The following is a 25,367-nucleotide window of genomic DNA, read 5'->3' as shown; positions in this document are numbered from 1 at the left end:
TGTACATCACATGGTTCCGGTTTCGTGAACCCTCAACCCGGATATAATTCATTGGAGTCATTTTGGAAACAAAAGTGAGGCCACCTAGTGTTCAAAGCCCTCTATGGTTCAAAGTCAGAAGGACAACAGTCCACAATCCCACATTAAAATGCATGCTAACCATGTATCTCAACATAGATATCTCCTATTTCCCACAAGGCCTCTTTTCATTATGATAACTGTCCAAAGTAAATTAACTTCTTTAGCTCAAAATTCAGTAGAGATGATAACAGCTGCAAATACATACCCTTATTGTGCAATAAACATGTAATTGCAGCTGTTATAGGTACAGTATAGTGCAATAGGGGTTGTGCAATAACAAATGTGTGTATTTGTTGTATTAATTTCATAGATTTTTAGCTTCATATATTTGAGTGATTTGATTCGGTTGGCACTTTTAATTCCGTTGTACAAGTAGCCTACATGTTAAATGACAATAAATATCTATCTATCTATACAAATATAGTATAATAAAAGCAAAAATAATAATAATTTCACAACACCTTAGTGATTTAAACATTGACATTTTAATCTGTTAAGATTTAGCTGGACAACAGCTGACCAAGTTTATAGAAGTATGTGAATGGGCATGTTAATAATTGAGATTAAGTTCTTGGGATTAGGGAGAGACAGAGAGAGAGAGAGCGAGACAGAGAGGGAATCAGCTCCAGTTGAAATAACCTTGTGCCATCAAATCAAAGGGAGTGACAGAGAATACTCTTGTTAGATCATCCATGAGACAGACTGACAGACAGACAACCATTATCTTTCACTGCATTCTGCTTATTTCATAAGACGTTGAAAATAGCCGATCACATCGTGACAACTCTATGATCGTGACACATTGAGAGCTTGCAGATCAGCTATTTTCTTTTTTTGTATCTACATATTTATCCCACGATTTTGTAACTCATTTTTTCACCCAGTGTCAATGATGTATATATATATATATATATATATACACAATTACACACACACACACACACACACACACACACACACACACACACACACACACACACACATACGTATATCTAGGTGTGCCCCGATATTTTTAGGCTATGAAAAGTGTGCCCTGGGACAAAAAAGGTTGGGAAACACTGCTCTTCTACACTACACTCCCTCTGCCACCCTGGGGAGAGCAACGGACTGACCCCAGGACCTTCTAGCTGTGAGGGGACAGCACTAACGACTGTGCTACCGCGGTCCCCTGATCGGCTATTTTCTACGTGCGACACCGTCGTACGAGATTAAGTATAAACCAGGCTTTAATGGCCTTATACAGTTCCCACCTGCTCCCATGTCGTGTTTAGTTAGTTAAGCTTTATACATGAAGTCATGAACCCATTACACTGTAAGGTAACATCTATTATCACTACTGTATTCTTATACCGTTATCCATGAAGAGTGTTAAATCACCCTTTTCAACAGTTAACAGATTTTCCATTGTTGTTTAGTTTTTTTGTCGTCTATAGTACAAATCCTGAATCAATCAGTTTTACAGCAAACATTTAATAAGGCAAAATACCAGCAATGAAGGGCGAGTTAAGAAACAATAACAGTTTAACCGACCGGAGGTCCCTGTCACCATGTTCTACTGTCAGTAGGAAATTAGTCTTGGAAATGTATAGCAAACCTCTAAGTATTTCTAATTTTTTTGTTTTGTTTAATAATAGGAAATTTGAGCCATATAACATGATGAACAATGATGATATACGGAGAGGGAACAAAAAGTGTTAGGTCACCTGATTTAGACACGAGACATCCCCAAACGGAACAGGGCTGTTGAATTAACAGGCAGACAGTTAAATGTTTAAGGTTTCCACAACCTCAGATGATGAGAGGTCCATTAAGATTCATAACACTGTATGCAGGCTGAGCTGACATGCTTCTTTGACACAGATAAGACAACATGCATCAGATTTTAGTCTTTTTTGTCAAAGTACACAGTAAAATCCTCAGTGTTGATTTAACTCAGAGAGGCGACATATACGACCAAATACCCCCCATTTAATACTTTGTTGCAAGAAAGTAGCAAAAATAGCCGATCTACAAGCTCACGACATATCTCGATGCGATTCTTTGTGAGCTTGAATTGGCTCTCCTTTAGTTTGTTTTTATTTTGGTTCACATGCCCAATGTAGACTTGACCAGCTTGAAAGTGGCCAAGTCTGTCTGTGAGTTTGAGATTAAATAATAACAACACTGGATCCATTGGAATACTGTCATTTCCACCCCACAACGACAATGAGTGGACCCTCAGAGTTAAACGAACACTCAGGATTTGACAGACAGTGATAATAGGACAGAGGGAGGGGGCGGGGCACATGCCCATGCTGCAGGACCACAGGATCAACCACTGACTCCATTAACCACTAACCACTAACCACTAACACTCTTAGAGTATACTCTAAGCTAACACTCCATCATCACGCACACGGAAGGCTTGATCTTTTACCCGTGACTGTCTCTCTCCACCCATAATTCTAGTACCAAACAAACAAACATGGTATGTTCCCCCAGTCATCACTCTAAACATGCACTGTAAAATCCTGAGTGAGTGTTAGTTTAACTCAGAGAGGGTACAGGAATGTAACTAAATGAGTTGCAATCATAGACTGAGGATTTGACTGTGTGGAAGAGACCAGCAGACCTGGACTAGAACTTGCAGCAGGGGAGAGAGGGAGATAGACAGAGAGAGAGGGTGAAGTTCCATTGAGGTTAGTTCAGCACGTGTTTCCCCACTTCACTTCTGCCCATCTTGGCACTTTGTGGAGACAATCTCCTCAAACAATTTCCTATCAATTTGGGTACACTATTTAAACCCATTTAGCGTTCTGCCAAAAGTTTTGATTCATAGGGGGGTGATCCGCTTCCCAAATGATCACACCTCCTTCTGTGCACGTCGGTTAAGCCTGTCTGTGGCGGTCGGGACAAAGAAGGAGGTTGCAATAGTTCCTCGGTTGCTTAATGACCAACACCTCCGTCCAGATGTACTGTATGTGGTTACAATGGAAGGTATACCGTGGCAATGATGACTGAGTCCAAAAAATGCTCTGGGTTGAGTGGATCTCCTCTGCAGCAGATTTGGCTTGTGGATGAACGCTTCGTAAACGTTTCGTCTTTATTGCATTCTTCAATGAGATGTCGGTCGCTCAAGACCATCCCACAGTCCCATCGGCTGTTGTGTGCTTGTTCCTTCATACTGAGCATATTCGCCCCAAAAGCGAGCCAGTAAGCACTTAACTGACATACACACAGTGAGGGAGAAAAACTATAAAATAGACATCTATTTTTACTCCGAGAGGCAGGGGGAGCTGGATCAGGGAAGGTCCAGTCTTGTATTCCGTCTCTAAAACGGGGAGGCTTAACGTTAATTTATGCTGTGCATAAAAGTGTCGGATTAGAGACGTTGCATTACATGTCTCACAATGTTCCAAGTTTTGCCCATTGATACTTTCTGCGATTCACAGACAGCATATGAACATGGAAGTGGATGTAGACTTGTGGCATCTCCATGGTAACAGAGCTTACTTTGTCTTTCTTTACAACCAGAGTATGCAACATTTTATGCAAGCTTAAACCTTTTGACACCCTCTGCGAAGGTCCTCCACAATACATTCCTTTCATCGTGCACACTTGTCATGCAACACATCGTTCGACACTTGTCGCACAAAGCATAAATTAACCCTCATACTTTATAGCCCCACTATTCAGGGCTACCGTCACTGCCTTCTTGTTGGCTTCAGTGATTAACCAAACTTATATATCCAGCTCTATGGTTATATTAACACTACTCAACATGGACCTGTTGCTGAGGCGAGTTTTCCGATGGATGCTGGAGCAAGGGCACTTTGACACGGGTGGAGACGTGTGGACCTGTTGAACCACCACACCACCCTGCCGCTGAGAGGAAATGGCTTTTCATTAACGATTTATACAGCAAACACACATGAAAATAATCTTTTCTTTTTAAATCAGTGCCAATGACGCGATCCTACAGCCAGAGCCCCAAATCCACTGAAGACTCCGTTAGTTCCTGAATTATGTTTCGTTATACATAGGGCTCTGCCCTGCACTGCACTGCCGTGGGCTACCACACTGTACTTCCAATGCGACGATAGCCAGAAAAGCTCCGAGACAACATAACAGGCAGGTTGGCGAGAACGAAAAGCCCCAACAGCAGCAGAGCTATGACTCATTTATACTTAGTCGTGTTTGGGTGTTGCACACCGACGCAACGCGTGATGAGCCTGTAGGTCTGTAGATGCTATTTCTACAAACCACTAAATCAGGTGTTACAAGTCATTCTGGTAATCCATTTGTCCTCCTTTCAAAATCGCAATAATCTTTTAAAAGTTCTCATTCTGTTAAATGTCCAGTTCCATTTGTATCGAATAAAAAATAAAATGTATGAGCTTTCAAAAAGTCTCTTATCCTTATTTACCCCATTCCAGGGCGGTGGAATGAATGACACGTTAGAATGGCTCTCCCAGCTGTTCGTCATGCTGTCAGACTGGGACTTACAGTCCCTGAATGACACGTTAGAATGGCTCTCCCAGCTGTCCGTCATGCTGTCAGACTGGGACTTACAGTCCCCGCAGCCAATAGAGAGTGAGCGTTGACGAGGCGGAAGTCATACGAGTCTTTGTGGACAGGCTAGAAGCCAGATGCTGTAGATGAGATAGATGATGATGATGTGTTTATATGTACGTCTGCATGTGTGTGTGTGTGTGTGTGTGTGTGTGTGTGTGTGTGTGTGTGTGTGTGTGTGTATGTGTGTGTTTGCATGCGTTTCCATGTATGTATGCATTATGTGTCTGTGTGTATATATAAGTGCTTCTATGTGTGTGTGTGTGTGTGTGTGTGTGTGTGTGTGTGTGTGTGTGTGTGTGTGTGTGTGTGTATGTGTGTGTGTGTGTGTTACATCATTTCCTGCCTAGGTCCTGTTATTTCAGCGTTCACCTCCCCAACGGAGGAGGGGGAGGCAGTGGGGGAGGGCCTCCTCTCATCACTGAGAACAAACACAAAAACATGACACGTTAGTGTGTGTGGGGGTGTGTGTGTGTGCGTGCGGTGTGTGCATGCATGCGTGCTTGCGTGCGTGTTCATACCTCTATTGGCCTTGCTAGGATAGATCTTGGCAAAATGCCGATACTCATCCGGAGCAGGGAAGTCATCCAGAGAATGGAAGGAATATTTGGACTCAAAGTCGTCTGGAAGTAGAGATAAATGAGTAGAAGTCAGTCAGCGAACATGCACAGAAATGGAGGAATAGAAGAAGAGGAGGGAGAGGAAGGGGGGGGAAAGAGAGAGAGCAGGAGAAGGACGTAGGGGGGAGGACAGGAGACAAAGGAAGGAAGGCTAGAAGCAGAGGACAGTTTTCCAATTTTTTTTCTTTAGTCAGAGTGGTTTATTGTCTCTGTTCAAACACGGAAAAGATACATCTGGACAAATTGATATGGTTGATTCTTAATTATATACATAAATCATACCTGCAGATAGAAAGGTAGATGGAGAGAATACAGACAGGTGTCAGATAAAATAGACAGGCCCCTTTTCCACCAGGCTTGAACCGGTTGGGGTCTTTACCCCCACCAAATATTGAACCAGTTCAGAGAGTGTTTCCACTGAAAATGAATTGGTTCAGAATCAGAACCCTAAAAGTTGGTTCAGAAATGGAACCAAAAAATGGCTACCGGTTCCGTGAAAGCACCAAGGCTCCAAGAATCTAGAACGGGAACCAGTTCTAGAACCAAAGAAGGGTGGAAAAGGGTCCAGAGGCACAGACAGACAGGTGGATAGAGAGAGAGAACACAGACAGGTGGCTAGATCGAAATACATACATACAGACAGGTAGGCACTAGGCAGACTCACCGACAAAGGAACGAGGGATAGAGGGGGAGTGTCCATTGCGTATGGGAGGGGGAGGCGGGGGAGGCCCAGCGGGGGTGCGGGAGGGGGGAGGAGGAGGCTTCCCCCGCGTGGGTGGGTCTGAAGACAGGGAGGGGCTACCGTGCGTCCTGTACGGAGGAGGAGGCGGCGGCGGAGCGTCGCGCCCACCGCCCCTCGACGACGGCTGGCCTGGTACTGGTGGAGCTGCATGGGAGGTTACACCATGTTTCCATTGAGAACAGTTTTTACTGACAAAAATCATCCATCTGTCTGTCTATTTTTCGTCATTTATGGTCAAAAACTCCACTTGAGCTGGATTTGGGTATAGTGATGATAATATAATACATATTCAAGTGTCCATACCAACTTCGATGAGGCAGTATTGTTGCAGAGATATATATGAACATATAAAGTACTTATCTGTTCTGTATACATATCTGTCAAAAGGATAAACCATTTACATTGTGGTCCATGAGAGCAAGTGTGTGCCCATTTCAAAACCACATTAGATGGTTTGCAGAAAAAGCCGCACACCAAATGTCTCCCGTTAAAAGGATTTCTAATCTGGAAGAAAAGTGACATTTCGAGCGAACACAGGCTTATCCTAAGACTTCTGAGGCTGTGAGCCTGTGTTTGCTCCAAACGTCGCTTTTGATTGAAAAACCTTATCGGAGCTGTTTGGTGTGCGGATTTTCCTGCTTCAACTTCACAAGCGAACCTTGTGTCAGCTACAGCAAATACCTGGAATGTAACCGTGTTTAAAATGTGACTGTGTGCATAATGCACTGCTAGCTTTAATTGATTATAATTTATTTTTATTTTACCGTTTTGTTTTCATTTACTTGCATCTACTTTGCTCAGTGTCACTGCTAGCACTAAATAAAAAAAAAACTAAAAGAAGTGCTAATAAAGTGCTTACCCGCTCCTCTTCCTAGGGCCTCCCTCACTGGGGGAGGTGGTCTGTTGGCTCCCTGCTGGGAGGGCGTGGGGGAGGGAGGGGGAGGAGGGGCGGGGCCTCTAGTGGGGGTGTGGCCTCCCGGCGAAGGGGCCGGCCTCTTATTGCTGAGCGAGTTGTGCCGCTGTGGCAGCTCGGGCGCCGCCTCGGGGCTGGACGGCCCGTTGGCCACACGGTACGGCGGAGGGGGAGGAGCCAAGGAAGAGGCGGGGTTCCCGCCGGATGTCGGAGGTCGTCTGCTGTTGCCGGGCGACGGCGGCGGCTTGGCGGGCAGCGGCGGAGTGTTGCTGGGGGGCGTGGGCGGAAGCGGCTTCTCCCTGTTGTAGGAGGAGACGGGAGGCGAGGGGGCGTTGCCGCGGCGACAGAGGGGGGGAGGCGGGGGAGGGGCGGAGGAGGAGTGCTTCATCATTCCGGTTGGAGAGGAGGAGGGAGAGGAGGCCAGGTTGGGGAGGGAGGGACGCTGGGTGCGCGCCGTCTCTGTGGGCGACGAGGCCTGGGAGGAGGGGCCGTCCGAGTCGTCATGACGATGGCTGGGTGGGCGGGGCGGGGCGGCGGCTCGGGTGGAGGTGGAGCGAGCGGTCGATCCATCTGAAACAAGCATGCATCAGTGAGACGTTGTGCGCCAAGAACGATGGCTATTGTTTGATTGATGGAATCGTAAATTCTGACCAAATTCTGAACATGTGTAATAACAAAGTACAGTCAAACACTCAGTCCTAAAGGGATAGCACCATTTACCAAATGCTTCCATTTAGGCCCTAAGTATTTTTTCCTCTAAATTTTATCCCACTATTTTGTAACCCATTTTTTCCACCCAGTGTCAATTATCTAGTGTAAGGGCACTTCCTCTGGACCATTGGTCCGAGGTGCGCTGGGGGTCGGGAGAGGGTTGGGGTTAGCTTTAGGTGTGCTGCCCCGGGGGGGGGGGTTAGGGTTAGGGTGAGGGTTTGAGGTAGGTTGTCGTTCGGACCAATGCTCCGTCGGACCAAACACATGAACCTAGTGTAAGCTCGCCAATCAGCTACTCACCCACTACTGGACGCAGTTTGGGAACGCCTCCTTGGAACAGTCCTCCGATTGGTGGAACAGAGCCCGAAGGGCTTCCTGCTCCACTGCCATTGGCTGACCCGGCTCCAGACCCACCTCCTTTAGATTCTGAGAACCACAACCATTGGACATTAAGTCAAAGTGTCGAGGCCCTACCAGCAAACTGCTAGCATTACTATGCTATGCTAACACTGCGACTACAACTACAGTTTCACTTACTATCGTATGAATGCTACTGAATGGGTAGATGTGGTGAGAGCATGCCACGGTGCTATGTCATGTATTTTTGTATGTCTGATGATGAGATGACACGAGATGAGATGCAGTGAGATGAGTAAAATTTAATGAATCGTTTACGGCCCCAGGCAGCTCCGTTTGACATCAAAAGGACAGCACAACAAGACAAACAGTGGTAAAACATGTCACACAGTAAAGTAGAATACAAGATATTATTAGGGTGAACAATTATATGCAGGAGATTGCAAAACTAAAAATGGCAATCCAATATAATTTGCAAGAGATTTAAATCTTTCATTTGAGGGTGGTGATTGATTAAAATTAATTTATTCTGTGTGTAAAACATCACATCAATGTGTATTGCAAAATATATTGAGATTGAAATGCAAAAAGTGAAACCAGTGAAGCTATATGATTTGTGCAGTATCAAGCCTTAAGGTACTATACTATATACACACACACATGCTGTAGTTTGAACCAGGTGCTTAAATATATCTTCCATTCTGTCATCATGCGGTCAATTAAAGTATCAATTAAAATAACTGAAATGTATTGTTTTAAATAATATCTCACTCCCCTTAGCTTTGTTGTGACCTCACCTAACTTACTTATCGATCAGCTTGCAATGAGACGTCTCAATTTGGAATGGAATATATCTGTTTGTACAGACACTCTTCAGATGACATCAAACTGGACAACAACAGACATTTGATAAGCACCTGCTCAACTGTGCATTCCCTCTGGCAACAAGATGTATTTTGTATGTAAGGAAACGTCCATGAACAAAGACAGTAACAAGCATGACATCAATAGCCTCTATGCAGGATGCTTACAACTTTGTTTTTCTTGCCAGCTATTCCAGTACTTGTCCTTTTTGTCTATTATGAAATAATAATAACAATTTATATATTGCCATAAGGAACTTATAACAAACATTCCTTTAACGGCGTACGTACATACATTTTCTAATGCTATGATATAGTTTGAATGCAGGAAATAGGGAGCTAGCCACAAGAAAATGGCCTTTCGACCGATCCTAATTATTTGAGAATTAAGACAAATTATTAATTAATTTTGACTTTGTTAAACAGTAAATAATAATTTGGTTAAGTATAAGAATGGCAGTCAATAATAATAATAATAATAATAATAAAGCATTTATGAGGTGACATTAATCAATCAGTGACATTAAAACACAAAATTGAAGCTTTACAGAAAACACATACATGCATCCAACAGACCGACATGAACCAATGTCCTAATGAAGATATGAGGCATCTTACTGTAACTCAGTATCTTACTGTAACTCTGTAACTCAGTATCTTACTGTAACTCAGTATCTTGCTGAAATGCATTCATTTCAATTAACAAATGCGTGAAGCCTGCCTGATTTATACTTTGTCGTATGGTGGTGTCGATCACTGAAAATAGCCGATCTACAAGCTCACAATGCATTATATATCGCTATTTTGGGCAAGCGACACAGTAGTACAACGGAGCATAAATTAAGCATGATATTCCTGGAGAGGCAAACTTCCTCAGCTCTAATCCTTATATGTTGTTCAATATACCGCAAGCAACGTGACGTGCAAAAGATGTGCTATCCTGACTCCCAGCTGTGATATTTCACCTGAGACAGAGCGGATCAAGTAGTCTAGCTTCTTACGGGGAGAGTTGCTCTTTCTTTGCATCAAACCTTTGCATATTATTTTATAAGTGCATATACGTGCATGTGAAAGCGAATATCCACACGCTTAAGCAGAAGCTACTATGATGAGCAGTATTCAGTGGTTTACGTGAGACCTTATTTATTACTAGTATGTATGTCCTATGAATTCACTAGAGTTTAATTCAGTTTCTTAAACTAGTTACAGAGGCTCTTGCTTTCAAATGGCATTAAAAGTTGTTTGGGTTAGATAAATTGTGTTTTTATCATGACATTGGTGTAACCATACAGTAAGTCAGAAATAATATAAAAATGAATGATTCCATATTAACCTTCTGAATCTTGCACTGTGACTTCCTAAGCCCTAGCTGGGCCCTCCGAGCTGGGCAATATTATAGATTATAGATCGCTATCGTGATATGACACTAGATTTGGCTAGATGTGGCAAAAGTGTCTATTCATGGTATTTTATACTTTCAAAAGAAAGAAATCCACAAATAGACAATCTAGGCGCACAACACACCACATGCTGTGGCCTTCTATATCGCTATTTTTGACAAATAAAAACAAGAAAATACATATTATTGCCCCAATACAATACATCAACATCAACGTATGTATCGCCCTGATACGCCCCACCCTTCTAACGCCTCAGCTGTCTATCCTGGCAAACAGCTAGTCATATCATTCACGAACAACGCCCCCCCCCCCCCGGTGGATACGATTTTGGACAGGGAACGTATGGAAAGGCTGGCTACAATAAGTTAATAGATCCAAATTAGATACAACTTTGCATCTTGCATACAGCCTATCGGTGCGTACAGTACATTGTGTGGTCTTACTCTCTAGCAGCGATATGGGAGCGCTCCTATCGCTGGTCCCCTTCTTCTGCTCTTCCGGGGAGGACTGCTGCGGTTGTTGCTGTTTTGGTTGACTTAAGTATTGGTATAACCGAATGTATGGGTGATCTACTGCTGTTGTTGGTGTTGTAGCTGTCTTTGGTGTTTGGGTCTTACTCTCTAGCAGGGGAGCGCTGCGGTCGTTCACCACCGCCACCTTCTTCAGTTGGCTGCCATTGCAGATGTCGGAGAGCAGGGCACCGCGACCTTTGGCCTCCGCTCGGTTCAGCTTGGGAGGGGTGGTGTTGGCCTGTTGGGTTGGGTGGGGTTGCAGCAGAGAAAGACAGGGAGGGTTGAGGGAGAAGTGGAAAGATAGTTGAGAGGGTTGGGGGTACAAAAAGTCCTGGTATTAATCACTTAAGCCTTATTTTTCTAAATGTGTAAAGAAAATGTTAAAATAGCAGATCTAGTACCGGTAGATCAACTGTTTTCACTATTATGGACAAATTCTGAAAAATGGAGATAAAAATGTATATTAATCGGCAGAATACGATATTACTGTGTTTTTACTTTTTTGGGTTAAGGGGTTGGGTGGTTGGGTTTATGTTTGTCTTGTGAGTTTGGTTTTCCTTTTGTTGTTTTTCTACTGATATTTATCTTCCTGTGACATTCCTTAATAATAAAATGAAAATGATGTTAAAACACAATGTAGATGTCGATTTGGTCAAAATGAGTGTGATATTAGATTTTGCACACATCGCCCAGCCCTACAGTAAGTCAATATAACATTATGTAATCTCATGTGAAACTGGAGTCGTGGGTGTCACTCAAGACCATTCCAAAGTCATACCTGCAGTCAGTTCTAAACTCATATGTTTCATCGTTGTTATTAATACGAAGCATGCCTTTGTTTTCCCTCCGTGCCTGAAGCTGGTGCTGGGAACATTCAGTGTAATCAAAGATGTGAAGTAAATCGGAAAGAAAGTAGAAAATCAAGAATGTCTGCTGTAAAAAGGGAATGATGGATGCATTCCAAGATGTTTTGAAATCTCAAACAAAAAATCCATCACACATCTAATGAGGTGTGGATGAAAGCAGGAAGGAAGAGGACAATGGCAGAGCAGTGTTTTAGTGCATGCACACTTTCACGTGACACGCATGCACACACACACACACACACACACACACACACACACACACACACACACACACACACACACACACACACACACACACACACACACACACACACACACACACACACACACACACACACACACACACACACACACACACACACACACACACACACACACACACACACACTTACTGGAAACCAATTTACTCTTTGGTTCCTTCCTGGACAGTCTGAAAAACCAATGCTTAGTTTACAAACACTTGAGTCTAAACTATACTGTTTGTTGTCTTGACTTAAACCATATAAGGGCCTATATAGATCAAAATGTAAATACCTTTCTGTATTTTCATGTGCTTGTAATTTCTACACTATTGTGTGTAAGGTGTACAGGCACAAAGAAGTTGAATGCATGTGTTCAGGGATGCATGAATGAGGAAAACACAATGAGGAACGTTGGTGTATAGTTCCGGCAAGAACTTTCAATGCACTTTCACCCTTGGACGCTGGGTAATAAAAACAAAACAAAGGCAATGTGTGTGAGAGAGAGAAAGTGTGTGTGTGTGTGTGTGTGTGTGTGTGTGTGTGTGTGTGTGTGTGTGTGTGTGTGTTACCTGACTGAAGGTGGGCGGAGGTGGAGGACCCGCAGGGGGAGGAGGGGGCGGGGGAGGGATTGGCATCCTGCTCTTTATACTGTCCTGGTCCTGACCTGTAAACACACATGCACGCGCACACACACACACACACACACACACACACACACACACACACACACACACACACACACACACACACTTCCTATAACAGCAATTCCTATATCATGCCAATTAGAAGCCCCAAATTAATATGCATTTGGCTACGAATCCCTATCTGAAAAGGTTTTGTGCCAGCTGGCGATCCCTATACAGGATGTGTGTTATTAAAATATTTAATTTGTTCAAACCGTTATGAGCGTGCAGATTGGCTGATTCAGAGTAATCTAGTAAGAGAGTAATGACACTTTGGGCTGATCTACAAGCTGGATAGGTTTAAATTGATTTTGATTAAATTAACTAATTTTGCTGGGGACCTTCTGGAACCCATATATATGCATTGATTGAATACTTTATTAACACTAACAGTTTGCAATATAGTAGGCTACAGTAGTAGACGATTATACAATGCTGCTAAAAGGATAACACAAAAGGTCCTAAGGGCTTGATTCCATTATGGTATTCAATCTGGACATTTGAAGACATACAACATACAAATACAATAAATCATCAACAGGAAGAGTATATACATAGCATAATGACTTCTGGGGGTCCCCGACCAGGCGACCACAGTATATATGCAACCCCCGCTACCATGATAAAGAAGTGTAATGTAATCACTGAATTCACATTCTTTAGCTAAATTGAGCAACTAAAACCAGAGCTATAGTAAGCTAACACTGTTATCCAGTGTATGTCTGATTCGTTGTCGAAACCTCCATTGTATGGGCTTTATTCTCAGCAGTGCATCGGGGTTGCAAAGCTAACTTTATACAATAAAACCCATCTAACTGACATAAAATAAAACGTCTTATAGCCTACATTTAAAACAATGCCAGCTCAAGTTGCCCTGGGTTTATTGCAAGCTAGCCGAGTTAGCATCGTTAGCTTCACACGCCATCATCAATAATGGCCTGGCTGGTTAGTGGGAAATCACTGCAGACAGACAGACAGCTATAGCAATTATATTATAACACTGTTATAGCGTTATGAACACTGGTATAACCTCAAAGATTCTCTCTCGGATCACAACACCGAGAGGATAAATAAGCAGCTGTTAAATGAGGTGGAACAGGCGCTATAATCATCATAACAATAACATTTCATAACAAAAAAGCAGCGGGGGGGACATTTAGCAACGCACATTCCTCAAAACAACGACCATCCATAATAAACCGACCTGTGATGTGTTTAGAAGGTCCATGGGTTCCAGATCTGGTTCTTTAAAGTTTAACTCATTATTACCATCATTAAACTGGTGTTACAATGTTGTTGTAGCTGTGGTGGTGTTTAGCTGCATTCAGTAGCCATCATCATGGATCTCTGCAGGTTTAAGAGAAGAGAGGAAATACTGCTGCTGCACCCCACTGTGAAATGATGACAAGACACTCTCTCTGACTACTCTGACTGCATGCATGATGCATCAGTCCGTCAAACTAAGGCTAATAAGAATGATGAATTGATTATTTAAATTATGATTATAGATATGTATTATTCTACTGTATAATAATATGGTCATTAATAATAATAACTATTAATACTACTGCAATGCATGTGGAATAATAAACAAGAAGACGAAAATGTTGAGGGGGGGGGGATCAATTTAATTTCTGTTATGTTACTGTTAACTTGTTACATCACAGTGCCTAATTATGAATACATAAAATTAAAAAGTAAATATTTAACAAAAGACATGAGTTGGTTGGCAGGATTTTTAATTGTGAAATGTGTGGTGAAAAGAACTGATCGAGGCCACATCACAACAATCTTGTAGTTGGCAACAGCAGACATTACATATCATGATTGGCTATTATTTGAGTTAATATAGTTAATAGAAAATTAATTTGGGGTATTAAAATGGCTGGGAGGTTGATGATGGACACTTGCAGTGTGAACATCCAGCCTACAGCGGATACGGAAACAGTTTGTGAGCGCACACGCGCGTTCGTGTCTATAACCGGATATAGTAGGCGGGCTCACTACTCTGACAGGACGCTGTTTGGTTAAAAGGCCCGCACGAGCACATACGTCATACTCTAACCTCCAATCACATCGCATACGGTACCGCCGATATTTGAAAACAAAAATGGCCGTGGAATGGTAAGGTTCTTCACAAAGATATTTAACACATTTTAAACAGAAAATGGTTAACGTTATCTCGATATGGTAGTTGTATTAAGTATTAACAATGTATGTGTCTCTAATATACACTATATGGATGCTTATTTTGACCCAGCTGTCCGTTAACGAGAACAAGAAACAAAACAACAGACGGTTCCATATCCTATTAATGCTACAAGCGTACAAAGCTGTAGCCCCAGTATGTGGCTACATATGGGGCTAACAAAGATGCAGTTGCTTACAACAAGTTACAGCTATAAGCTCAGCTGGTAAATAATATATAATTGATTGATTGAAATTTGTATTTCACAGTATGTAGAATGGGTACATTTCAAACGATAATACATTAGTACTCATGTGTGTAAAGTATAACCAAGTACATGCACTCGATTACTGTAGTACTTGAGTACAATTTTGAGGTACCGGTATTTTACAATTACAAATTTCAATAATTTTACTTCTACCCCACTATGTCACTCATATTGTACTGTAGCCCCGCAAGCAGAACCCGAATGTAGTAAAGTTTCTGACACTTTTATGACTTTACTGCATTGGGTCCTGCTTCACGTGGGGCTGTCGCCAGTTACGCACAAACAAATACAATGTAAACACGCCATGAGACGGACTTCTGCGCGCTTTTACCATGGTTATTCATGTATTGACTTACGAATGTGCGAACTATAAGTACCTTACATACCATACCGACACATCTCCTGTGTCGCGGAAGCCGTTAAGTATTTTTAATCCATGATTGATTAAAAATGTCGCTTCTTCCTACCTTGTTTATTGACACCTCATTGTACCGCCTATCTGGCTAGCTAGTGGTGCTACAGCTATGACGGAGCAGATCAAAGGCAGGGACATAGCCCGCAAAGCCAACCGCACATCGGGAGGCGGTACAATAAACGGTAAATAAACAAGAAGAAATCAAAGCGACATTTTTAATCAAACATGGATTAAAAATACTTAACGGCTTCCGCGACACAGGAGATTTTATCAGAGGTATGTAAGGTACTTATAGTTCGCACATCCGTAAACAAACACAATAAAAAGCGTCGTAATACCGCGCCGATCGACTAAACTATGAGTTTGTGTATATCCGCGTCCCAACAATCGCATTGAAAAATCTTAGCGTGACCAGGAACCCTACGGGTCAGCCCGGTTCGGTTCGGATTGGGCTGACCCAGGGGGTTCCGAGAGGGGCTAATTGTACTGATGATGATGTTCTGATGAATTGAAAATGGTGAACCCTATTGTAAACAAATGTAATGCTTTATGGTGTTGTCCACAGTTTTTGTATTGAGTTGTGCTTGAAATGTACTGTAATTCTGCAAACTTTTACTCTACACTTATGAAAACTTTAGTTAATATGTATTACTAGATTTTGATTATTAGTTATAAGACATACATTAACTACTTCAGCCCTAGTATACATTTGAAAATAGCCAATCTACAAGCTCACAATGTGTCGTGAAGAGTCACATTGTGAGCTTGTAGAGCTTGTACTGATCGAAAGATTAGTATATTTAGATGCCGATACCTTTGTACTTTTACTTAGCCTACAATTTTAATACAGAACTTCAGAGTATTAGATAGAGCTCTACATGTCAGTATTGATGCTTTTTACTTAAGTAAGACATGAGACGTGATGTGAGTACTTCTTCCATCACTGTTAGATCTGGATCTGGATGATCTTCAAAATGAACAGTAACCAAGTGCAATCGAATCGATGGTATCAAGTACTTACTTACTTTACTTATGCCTATCGCTCCTTTTCATGGAGCATAGGCCGTTGACTACAGTTCGCCAGATTCCTCTATCCTGGGCCTTCTTTTCCAGCTGTTTCCATGTCAGTCCACACTGCTTGATGTCAGTCTCAAGGTCCCTGCGGCAGGTGTTCTTCGGCCTCCCTCTCTTTCTTGTGCCTTGCAGGTTCCATTTAAGGGCTTGTCTTGTGATGCTGGTATTGGGCTTCCGAAGTGTGTGGCCGATCCATCCCCACCTTCTTCTCTTAATCTCCTCTTCCACTGGTGGTAGACTCGCTCTCTGCCAGAGGTGGTATCAAGTACAGTCGCCCCTAAACCCCCTTAGAAATAAGTTTAGGGTTAGGCATCGTTTTACTGGGGTTACTTTTTGGTATAGGGTTAGGTTTAGGCATAGTTTTACTGAGGTTAAGGTTAGCATGATTAACCATGATTAATTTAGGTTACTTTAGGAATACCAGGCCGCGCAGTTCCACCAGCTGTACTCCTGGGGAACAGCCAGCTGTACGCCAGCTGTACGCCTGGGGCGAGTTGGTAAAGGCCTGCCACCTTCAATGGGCGAGTAGTTTGGTATTCGAATGGATATGTTCCATGTTTTGACTTGTCTCTCACTCTTTACTTCTTGACAGGGTGCTGGGGCGATGTGACCCTGCTCTCCTGGACCTGTATGGGGACCCAGAGCAGACTGACGACTATGTGGCTGACACCGACTGCTCCCGCATGATAGTACGTCTGTCTGTCTGTCTGTCTGTCTGTCTGTCTGTCTGTCTGTCTGTCTGTCTGTCTGTCTGTCTGTCTGTCTGTCTGTCTGTCTGTCTGTCTGCAGGGTTCCAACGCAAGTATGGAAAGCATTGAATTTCATTTAATATTTTTCCAGGTATGGAAAATGTTAAATAATGTATGGAAACATATTTATGTTTTCCCGGGCAGGGGACTTGGGTGGGGGGTCCTTGGCCCCTGCCCCGTCGGTGGTTCCAGCTCGTGCTCTTGCCTTATAGGTGCCCCAGCAGCCTCGTGGCCCTTTCCCCTCTGCCCTCCTCCCAATACTTCCATGGTAGGGAGGGGGCCACTCGTCCCATCAGGTGTCCGGGAACGGACTCGGGGAGCGGGGTGAAGGCCCTGAGGTCTTCAGAAAAAGTCCAGGGGGATTTGGGGGCCTCCCCCTCAATGTTCGTCTGTCTGTCTCCATGTTCATGTGCCTGTTTCGCTGTTAATCTATTCATTCTATTGAATTGTCTGCGTGAATGCAGGTCTCTCTCTCTCTCAGTGATCAGTAATCAGGGATTGTGTGTGTGACTGTGTGACTGTGTGTGTGTGTGTGTGTGTGTGTGTGTGTGTGTGTGTGTGTGTGTGCATGCGCGTGTGCATGCGCGCGCACGTGTAGGATCAGCGTCGTATGCAGAAGTTTCTGATCTGTCAGATGTCCGTTCTGGACGCCATGATCTCTGTGCTGGAGGGACTGGAATGTCCACAGAAACTGCTGACAGAGCCTCGTCCGTCTAACCCTGGTACTGTACTCCCTCTCTACTTCGCTCACCTATACTCAACCTTGAAATCACAGTACCACACACTCATTACTCGCGTGTGTGTGTGTGTGTGTGTGTGTGTGTGTGTGTGTGTGTGTGTGTGTGTGTGAACAGACAACAAAGCACGTACCAGGTGGAAGTCTGTGAAGGCGGAGGTCAAAGCCCAGGTTGAAGAGATGGAGAGTATGATCAGCACACTGCAGGCCAAGGTGGAGCAGATTTACACCAAACGACAGACACTTAAGCAGCTGGTCCAAGAAATAGAGAAAAAGGTACCGTCTCTCTCTCTCTCTCACACACACACACACACACACACACACCAAAATATTATGATTTCCTTGTTATAGTTTAGTTTATATGTGGACAGGGTTGCTGAATGAATGGTCAGTCGGTGATGAGAAGCGAGACCGCTGAATCATCCTCGTGGGGATATATATCGTGCATGTTTCTGTTGACCTTGAAGCTTGTCAAACATTCAACCATGTGGAACGCAGTGCTCTGAGTCTGACCTCCGTATTTCAGTCACATTGAGGCTTAGGGGCCCTTGGGAACAGTGGTTCTCATCTCATGGCTCCAGAGTCCAGAGGATTGGACCTACTGCCAGTGTTTTATTCACCCCGGTATTAAATCCTCCTCCTCTCCAACAGAAAGAGATGAGTGAGCAGTTGGAACAGCGCCTGCAGAAGGCCCAACGTGCGTTGCGCGCCTGTGAAGGTCAGCTGTCAGATCTCAGGGTAGAGTTGGAGACGTTGCATGGTTACGTTGACAACTGGCAGGTGCTTAAAGACGAGTAAGTGATGGGTAGATTTGCTGTTGTGTGTTTGTCCATCTGTATCTATGTGTGTAGTGTAAGCCTCACAATGAGTACTGACAGTATGTGTGTGCTAAAGAGTGTGGGGGGGGGCACATATTATAGTCATTGGTGTGTTTGTATGGATATGGATCATTGGTTCCTTAACTTCAACTTCAAATAACTTTATTTTTACTTTCAGAAACTTATTTTGTGCAGTGGTTAAAAAGAGAACAACAATTCACAATACATGTATAAGTATAAGTGCTGACTGCTGATGATAATATAATATACTGTAATCTGCGGTCCGGGGTGCCAAAGTCTCAGCATTTGGCAGATGTAAGAATTGGGCGCTCCAAGGGGATAAAATGAGAACCACTGGGATGGACTGGACGTGTATGCATCTATGCACGAGTATTTGCATTACTGATCACTGTGTAATTAGTATTACCCATGCTTCCTTCCACCAATCCAGGCTACAGGGTTATGTGACAGCCACCCAGGAGACGTTGCTTTACAAGATAGTCTCGGTCAGCCAGTCAGAGCTCTGCCTTGAGTTGGGGCCATGTCAAAGTGACTCTTACAGCCACTCCCCCAAGCTGGAGCCGCTAAAGCTGTCTGTAACCTGGAGCCACGATGATCGCTTCAGACTGCAGGTGAATTCCACAACTACTGCTACAATCACTACTACTGCTATTATTAGGAACATTACTACTACTTTCAGGATATAAGGTGCAACAATATAAAAATAGCAAATAACCATTGATGTTGGTAGTGTAGTATTAGTAGCTACTTCTGCTCCTAGTACAGTACACCCTGACTTCATTTGTTCATAAATGCGAGTTTGAGAAAGGAATGCAATGAGGTAAAAAACTCTATGTATTTAAAACAAACTAAATATACCGTAAAACCTTCTGCACATTTCTGTTTACTTTGTTCCGAATCATTTACAGTACATGTAGTTGACTGTAGATGTTTAGGTGTATGTGCAGAGAGCTGTCTAATCATTAGACATTAGACTAATGTCTCTGTCTGTCATTCTCTCTATACTCTGTAGATGAGTGGAGGTAGAGCAGGCATCATGGAAGAGTGTTTCAATGGCCGTATGTCTCAGCTGAGAGCCACCCTGGTGGAGGTGACGGAGCGCTTCACCAGTCAAAAGGACATGCTGGCTGAGATACAGGCCCTGCATGATAGGTTGGTAGTGCATTGCACAAGCTTTCGTTTTTTTAACTAGCTTAATTTTACTTTCATTTTCATGCATTTCTACGGCCCAGTCATTTGTGTTTGTGTCGGGTACAAGGATAGGGTCGGGATCAATTAGGATTTGAGTGATTCCGGTTCCTTAACGATTCCCTCTTAGGGCAGATTCACACTGAGTCCGTTTGATTCAAACTGTCCCCAAATACGATTGCCTGGTCCCCGTTGGCCATGATTCACATCGGCCATGATTCTTCCACACCCGAGTACACTTCAACTGTATTTAGTGCTTTCACACGGCAGCGATTTGCCTGCCCTTTTTGCACAAAACCCTTTTTGCACAAAACCTTAGCTTGCATTCATCCACTGTCTGTCTGTATATGTAATATAATATAAATATTTGTTTTGTTTCTCTCCGAAATGTTTCCAAAATAGCAGTTCAGTCAGACAACTCAAGAAGGATGTAATATATATATTTATTGAATATAAGATAAGCAATACAATATATTTATTATGGTTTGGCGATGTATTGGATCTGCTTTTTAGGTACTCAGGTCAAGCGCATCAGTCCCGACCATAGGGACTCCGAATCCCCCGTACCTAAACAGTAGATCCAAAACGACAGGTGGTAGCTGGGGTGGAGGTGGGTGAGCACTTTATATACAGCAGCGCACAGTATACAGTAAAGCAGCAGCAAGCAAGCAAGCAGGAGGAGGAATGCAAAACCTCCGGTTAAAGTAGCCGGTATGAGATGGAGTGAGTGTGTGATTGGCTGAGTGAATCATGTGGATGAGAGCCTGATGCTGCGGTGGCCCAATTAACGGCCGGCGCGACTGAACTGAGGTTCCCTGACTGAACTTGCCCTGCGCATGTCTACGACAGGCGCAAATGCTCATATCTACAAGGCAAGCTCACAACGTGTCCCATCGCGTAGATCTGCAATTTTTTAGGGCTGAAGTGGTTAAAACAAGTGTGCATACTACATAGTGTGAAAGGAGTTCCAACCTTTGTAATTCTGATAAGGGATTTCACACTGAGTTCGTTTGATTCAAACTGTTCCCGAATACGGTTCCCTGGTCCCCGCTGGCCATGATTCACATTGGCCTTGATTCTTCCGCACCCGAGTACACTTCATGCATTTGTATTCAATGCTTTCACTTTGCATCGATCCGTATCCGAGTACACTTCAATCGGTCCAGATGTGGTCGCGGGAGCGTTTGGGTGATCCGCTCCCGGGAACGGTACGCAGCATTCACACTACCACAACACCCGCCAAGTGGTCCCAAGTGCACATCCGGGACCATAGTGTGAATCCCCCCTCAGTGTGTACAAATGGAACCAAATGGACCCATACTAAATCAAATATCATTTCTTAAAGTTGTCCAAATTGCGTACGCGTGTGTGTGTTCAGTTTTGCAATAGACTGGCGTCCTGCAGACAGGCAGTTGATGTTTCTGAAGTCTGCCTCAGTCATCTGTATTCTGGACGTGGAGATGGGATACCCGACTGCAGGACAGGCCACACTGCTGTCTGTACGCAAAGACACACAACTTATAGACACTGCACTGCTACAGGTAACGTGTGTGTGTGTGTGTGTGTGTGTGTGTGTGTGTGTGTGTCACGTCACACCCCTGTCTCTGAGGTTATATGTGACCTTTTGTACCCTAAGTACGACAAGATATTTAACCCATTTAGACTTGAGGACGATTCTCCAAAATGTCTTCTAAATCATGACAGTTTCTATATAAGTGGTTCTAGAACTATTTCATGTCAAGAAGCCCCAGAATTATCTGTATTTGGCCGCCGACCCCCATCTGAAAATCTGTTGTTCCAGGGAACCCCCCCAGAAGCAAAGATTTGAGTTAAAAACGTTCACTCTGAAAGAATGTATATTCAAAGATTTGCGCCACATTTTCACGATATTTCAAAGATAGCAGACCTACAAGCAGATCTGCTTGTGGGTATAAGTATAACATAATGCTTAAAACGCCAAAAGAGGTTCCTGTACAGAATGGGTTAAAACAAGGATGGCAAGGCATGCATTTTGAGTTTAACATGATCTATTGTCCCAAAGTGTCATACACGAGATGGCAAAAACATACCAAAGATATCTCATTAGAGCTCAACAGCAAGTTGAAGCTCTACCCTACAGACAGCAGACTGACAGAAGTGCCCAAGCTCACACCTCATTTATATACACCCCTCCCATAAAATATTGTTTTATATTTTATTAGGTTTTCATTTGAATTAGTTATTTTACTTATTTAGTATGCAAAACTTGTCAGAATGAGTCAGAGCTCATCAGGATAATAGATTAACTTCACCAGAATAGTAGCTAAATGTATTGATTTTGTATCTTATTAACAGTTTGCAAAAAAGTACGGTGGTACAGATTTTTCAAAAGAATGCTAACAGGATACGTAACACAAAAAGTTTATTGACAATGTTTACATGTACAGAAAATACACTATACATATACACCACCATCAAAGGGATAAATGCAAGAAAGCGGCTTATTTCCATTGCAGTCCGTTAAAAACAATAAATGAGTGTACGTGTCTGAGCTTGTCTATGTGAGTGTTTTGGGAATCCTTTTTTTGTTTTATCTTTGTGTATTTCTTTTTCCCGTGGGTGTGTGTGCATGTGTGTATATGTGCGCACAAGAGATATGGCTTCATTTGCTACATTCAATCAATCGAGAAAACACTCACTAGGCCTGAGGCCGATTCTAAAAATGCCTCTAAATCTAAAGGTTTCTGAAAAACTTCAAATATTTATATAGCAGAATCAGAATGTTTACATTTTTTAATACTGTACATACTGTACAGAACCCAAATATGGGTTCCCGAACTGAGTGGGTAAAACACCAAAATGGGTTCCCGCCCAGAATGGGTTAAACCCCAGTATCCGTATTGTGGGGAAAGCTTTCCCTGAAAATAGCAGATCAACAAGCTCGCAGTAACGTTGCGTTGCGTTGCGAGCTTTGCCTATCAGCTATTTTTCAGCTTGTGCATGACATCTGCTACTGTTAATTTTGTGTGACACTGTTGTCATGCTGCAAGACAAAGTGACTTGATTTTATTATGTTGAGTGAGTCGTCATAGAGTACCTGCTATTAAGTTGTGGACTGCTTTTGATTTCAGCCTCTCAAGGACAACCTGAGTCTGACACAGTGGTTGGTCTTCCTCAGTTCCTGCACCCTCATCTGACCTGTATGTTAAATTGTCCTCTCTGTCACTCTTTTCTTTAAACGTCAACACCCAACACCTTTTCTCTCAATCTTGCTCTGTAACATTTAAATGTTGTTTTTCATTTGCTCCACAAGGGGGCAGTCTGTGACCTGTATTCTAATTGATAAACCCCTCACATTGAGAACGTCTTCGTTTGCGTGTAAAGATTATATTGTTTTTTTTGGGGGGGGGGGGGGGGGGGGGGGGGGGAACAAACCTTTATCACTCAGTATAACTAAAATGCACAGAATTCAGGCATTGAAATGGTTATTTGACAGACTTATTTAATTTTGTCAAGTTTTGGATGATCTCCTGATGTAGTGTGTAAATAGATCGCGCTAAGATTTATCTCGATTGTCCTTCTACACACAATTCAAAATGATTTTTAATGTGGATTTATTTAAGGTTAAAGGCAGATAAAGTTTTTTTTTATAACATTACACACTTGCTTACACATTTGACGGATTACTTTTGTCTTTCAATATCTCAATGTTTAATTTGAAAAGTAATCTATCATATTGAAGAAGTGTATTCAGGAAATGGTCAAAAGGAACCTGTGTTCCAATGGATCCAATGTAGTTAGGCTATTATATATCACAAGCTAAAAATCTCAGAACACACTTTCACATAAAAGAATTGTAATAGCAAAAATGGTAGATTTATAATCCCACAACACGTTGCACCATGAGCGTTGTGAGCTTGTAGATTTGCTACTTTTGTATGACACTAGTGTGATTTCTTTTTAGTTATAAAAGAAACAAAAAAGTTGAAATATGGAGCTGTGAGGTTTCTGTCCGACAGCAACGATATGCCGTATCTAAATAGAAGCCAGTTACATAATGGAATAAAATGCCACGTCTTAAAGCCTAGCTGAGCGATACAGTGCCAGCAAATGCATCAAGGCTTTGAATCTCTGAACCGTGGTTCAGTTAGTAACTTATACTCAAAAAACCTATAGCCACATGAACCCTAGTGTACTTTGTTTCTGGGGCTTACAATGGGTTGAGACTGCTTGAGCTATTTTGGTTTGGTTTGGTTTATGTATTTAGCATAAAGTACAAAAAATAGACAATCATTTTATTTTCAGTGATGTAGAGAGGAAAAGACCATTTAAATATTTATTTTTAGGTAAACTAAGTAATGTAGTTTAGCGGAGTCCCCCAGTGGTTAATGTTGCAGTAATATTTATTTTGTTAAAATAAGTGTTTAATAGCTCTATATTCTATTTCTAACAGCCCAATATTGCTAGAGCGTTTGTTCAGTAACGGAGTCTCTCCAGCTCTAATAGTAAACAGAAAATACCTTTTCAGGTCAAGATACCAACTTTATCAGGGGGGAGAGAATAAACAAGTGAAATTGGAAGTGATGGTGATAGTAAGCAGACACAATTGGAAATGGAAGGAACACTATAAAATGTAATAAACTCTAGTACTCTAGTCTCTCCTGATTGGTGGAAATTCACCTGTAAATGTATTTTTTCAAGAGCTGCAGAGACGGACCCCTGGCCTGTTACCTGTTATTCACCATACACTATAGCAATGACTACTATCAGAGAATAGAGCTTTAATGTTTTAACAACACTGTTTTGTTTTTAACCAAAACATATCACTGTATATGCACAGCGGACGCCCATGCTTCTCTTGACAACATTAATATCTGTTATGAGTTGGCCACTTCAGACCATATTCCATTCGTAATGACCCTGAATGTTGAAAGTATCCCTATGCTATCTGTGGATGACAATAAATCCTCCACGGGAAGGCTGGATTGGTTAAAACTGAGTGAGAATGATATTGATCACTATACCTTGCTTACTGACCAAGCTTTAGCTTTAGCTGTTGTAATACCAAGAGATGCAATGCTCTGCAGAGACACCAATTGTAAAAATGAGCAATTTTTAGCTGGGTGAAGTCTCCAGCAGTTCTTCTGTTTGATCACTAGGGGCCCCCCTCACTGCCTCCTCTCCCGCCATGGGCCAGGGCCACTTAGAAGGCATTCCTCTGCTCACTGCTCACTGTGACATAACCAGTACCCAAACCCCCCACACGTTAGGTAACTCTATAGGCCCCTACGTGCCACACAGACAAAGGCACCACCCTTGTTTTGGTCTCGTCCACACCCCGGTATCTGTACGATACGCTGAAAATTGATTCACGCACACAAATATGACAA

General features: G+C 42.7%; 2 protein-coding genes across 4 annotated transcripts; one reads left to right on the top strand and one right to left on the bottom strand.

Annotated features, from left to right (window-relative positions):
- Positions 1 to 547: 547 nt before the first annotated feature.
- wipf2b (WAS/WASL interacting protein family, member 2b) lies at positions 548 to 13,914 on the bottom strand. 3 transcript variants are annotated; one of them, XR_013964910.1, is made up of 9 exons: positions 13,746 to 13,914; positions 12,428 to 12,522; positions 10,682 to 10,988; positions 7,919 to 8,044; positions 6,854 to 7,477; positions 5,917 to 6,138; positions 5,154 to 5,255; positions 2,462 to 5,053; positions 548 to 2,428 (listed from the first exon to the last, which is right to left on the bottom strand). XR_013964910.1 is itself a non-coding variant. In XM_080776364.1 (8 exons), the coding sequence occupies exons 2-8, from the start codon at positions 12,491 to 12,493 to the stop codon at positions 5,001 to 5,003; spliced, it is 1,500 nt and encodes a 499-aa protein (XP_080632490.1). In that variant the 5' UTR covers positions 12,494 to 12,522; positions 13,746 to 13,914; the 3' UTR covers positions 548 to 5,000. The 3 variants fall into 3 exon arrangements, 2 of the variants coding, with proteins under 2 accessions (XP_080632490.1, XP_080632491.1); XM_080776364.1 differs by having other exon boundaries at positions 548 to 5,053; XM_080776365.1 differs by having other exon boundaries at positions 548 to 5,053; positions 10,856 to 10,988.
- A 722-nt stretch (positions 13,915 to 14,636) lies between these two features.
- Positions 14,637 to 23,736, top strand: LOC308323651 (uncharacterized protein). The gene is made up of 9 exons (XM_080775411.1): positions 14,637 to 14,665; positions 17,079 to 17,175; positions 17,834 to 17,957; positions 18,090 to 18,247; positions 18,623 to 18,765; positions 19,241 to 19,421; positions 19,823 to 19,962; positions 21,377 to 21,539; positions 23,109 to 23,736. Exons 1-9 carry the CDS (start codon positions 14,652 to 14,654, stop codon positions 23,172 to 23,174), a joined length of 1,086 nt encoding a protein of 361 aa, XP_080631537.1. The 5' UTR covers positions 14,637 to 14,651; the 3' UTR covers positions 23,175 to 23,736.
- Positions 23,737 to 25,367: the final 1,631 nt, after the last annotated feature.

This window comes from Protomyctophum bolini, assembly GCF_963924005.1.
Source record: "Protomyctophum bolini genome assembly, chromosome: 11".
Taxonomy (NCBI): domain Eukaryota; kingdom Metazoa; phylum Chordata; class Actinopteri; order Myctophiformes; family Myctophidae; genus Protomyctophum; species Protomyctophum bolini.
The sequence above is the reverse complement of the archived record's forward strand: the minus strand, read 5'-3'. Positions and strand labels throughout refer to the sequence as shown.

Excerpts from the sequence above, each read along its gene's own strand:
- LOC308323651 (XM_080775411.1), top strand. Across the intron at positions 17,176-17,833 it reads CCGACTGCTCCCGCATGATA|GATCAGCGTCGTATGCAGAA; the intron begins GTACGTCTGTCT and ends GCGCACGTGTAG. Across the intron at positions 18,248-18,622 it reads TCCAAGAAATAGAGAAAAAG|AAAGAGATGAGTGAGCAGTT; the intron begins GTACCGTCTCTC and ends CCTCTCCAACAG.
- wipf2b (XM_080776364.1), bottom strand. The coding sequence starts at position 12,493 with ATGCCAATCCCTCCCCCGCCCCCTCCTCCCCCTGCGGGTCCTCCACCT. Across the intron at positions 10,989-12,427 it reads CTCCGCCCACCTTCAGTCAG|GCCAACACCACCCCTCCCAA; the intron begins GTAACACACACA and ends CCAACCCAACAG. Across the intron at positions 5,256-5,916 it reads TATCCCTCGTTCCTTTGTCG|ACGACTTTGAGTCCAAATAT; the intron begins GTGAGTCTGCCT and ends CTCTACTTCCAG.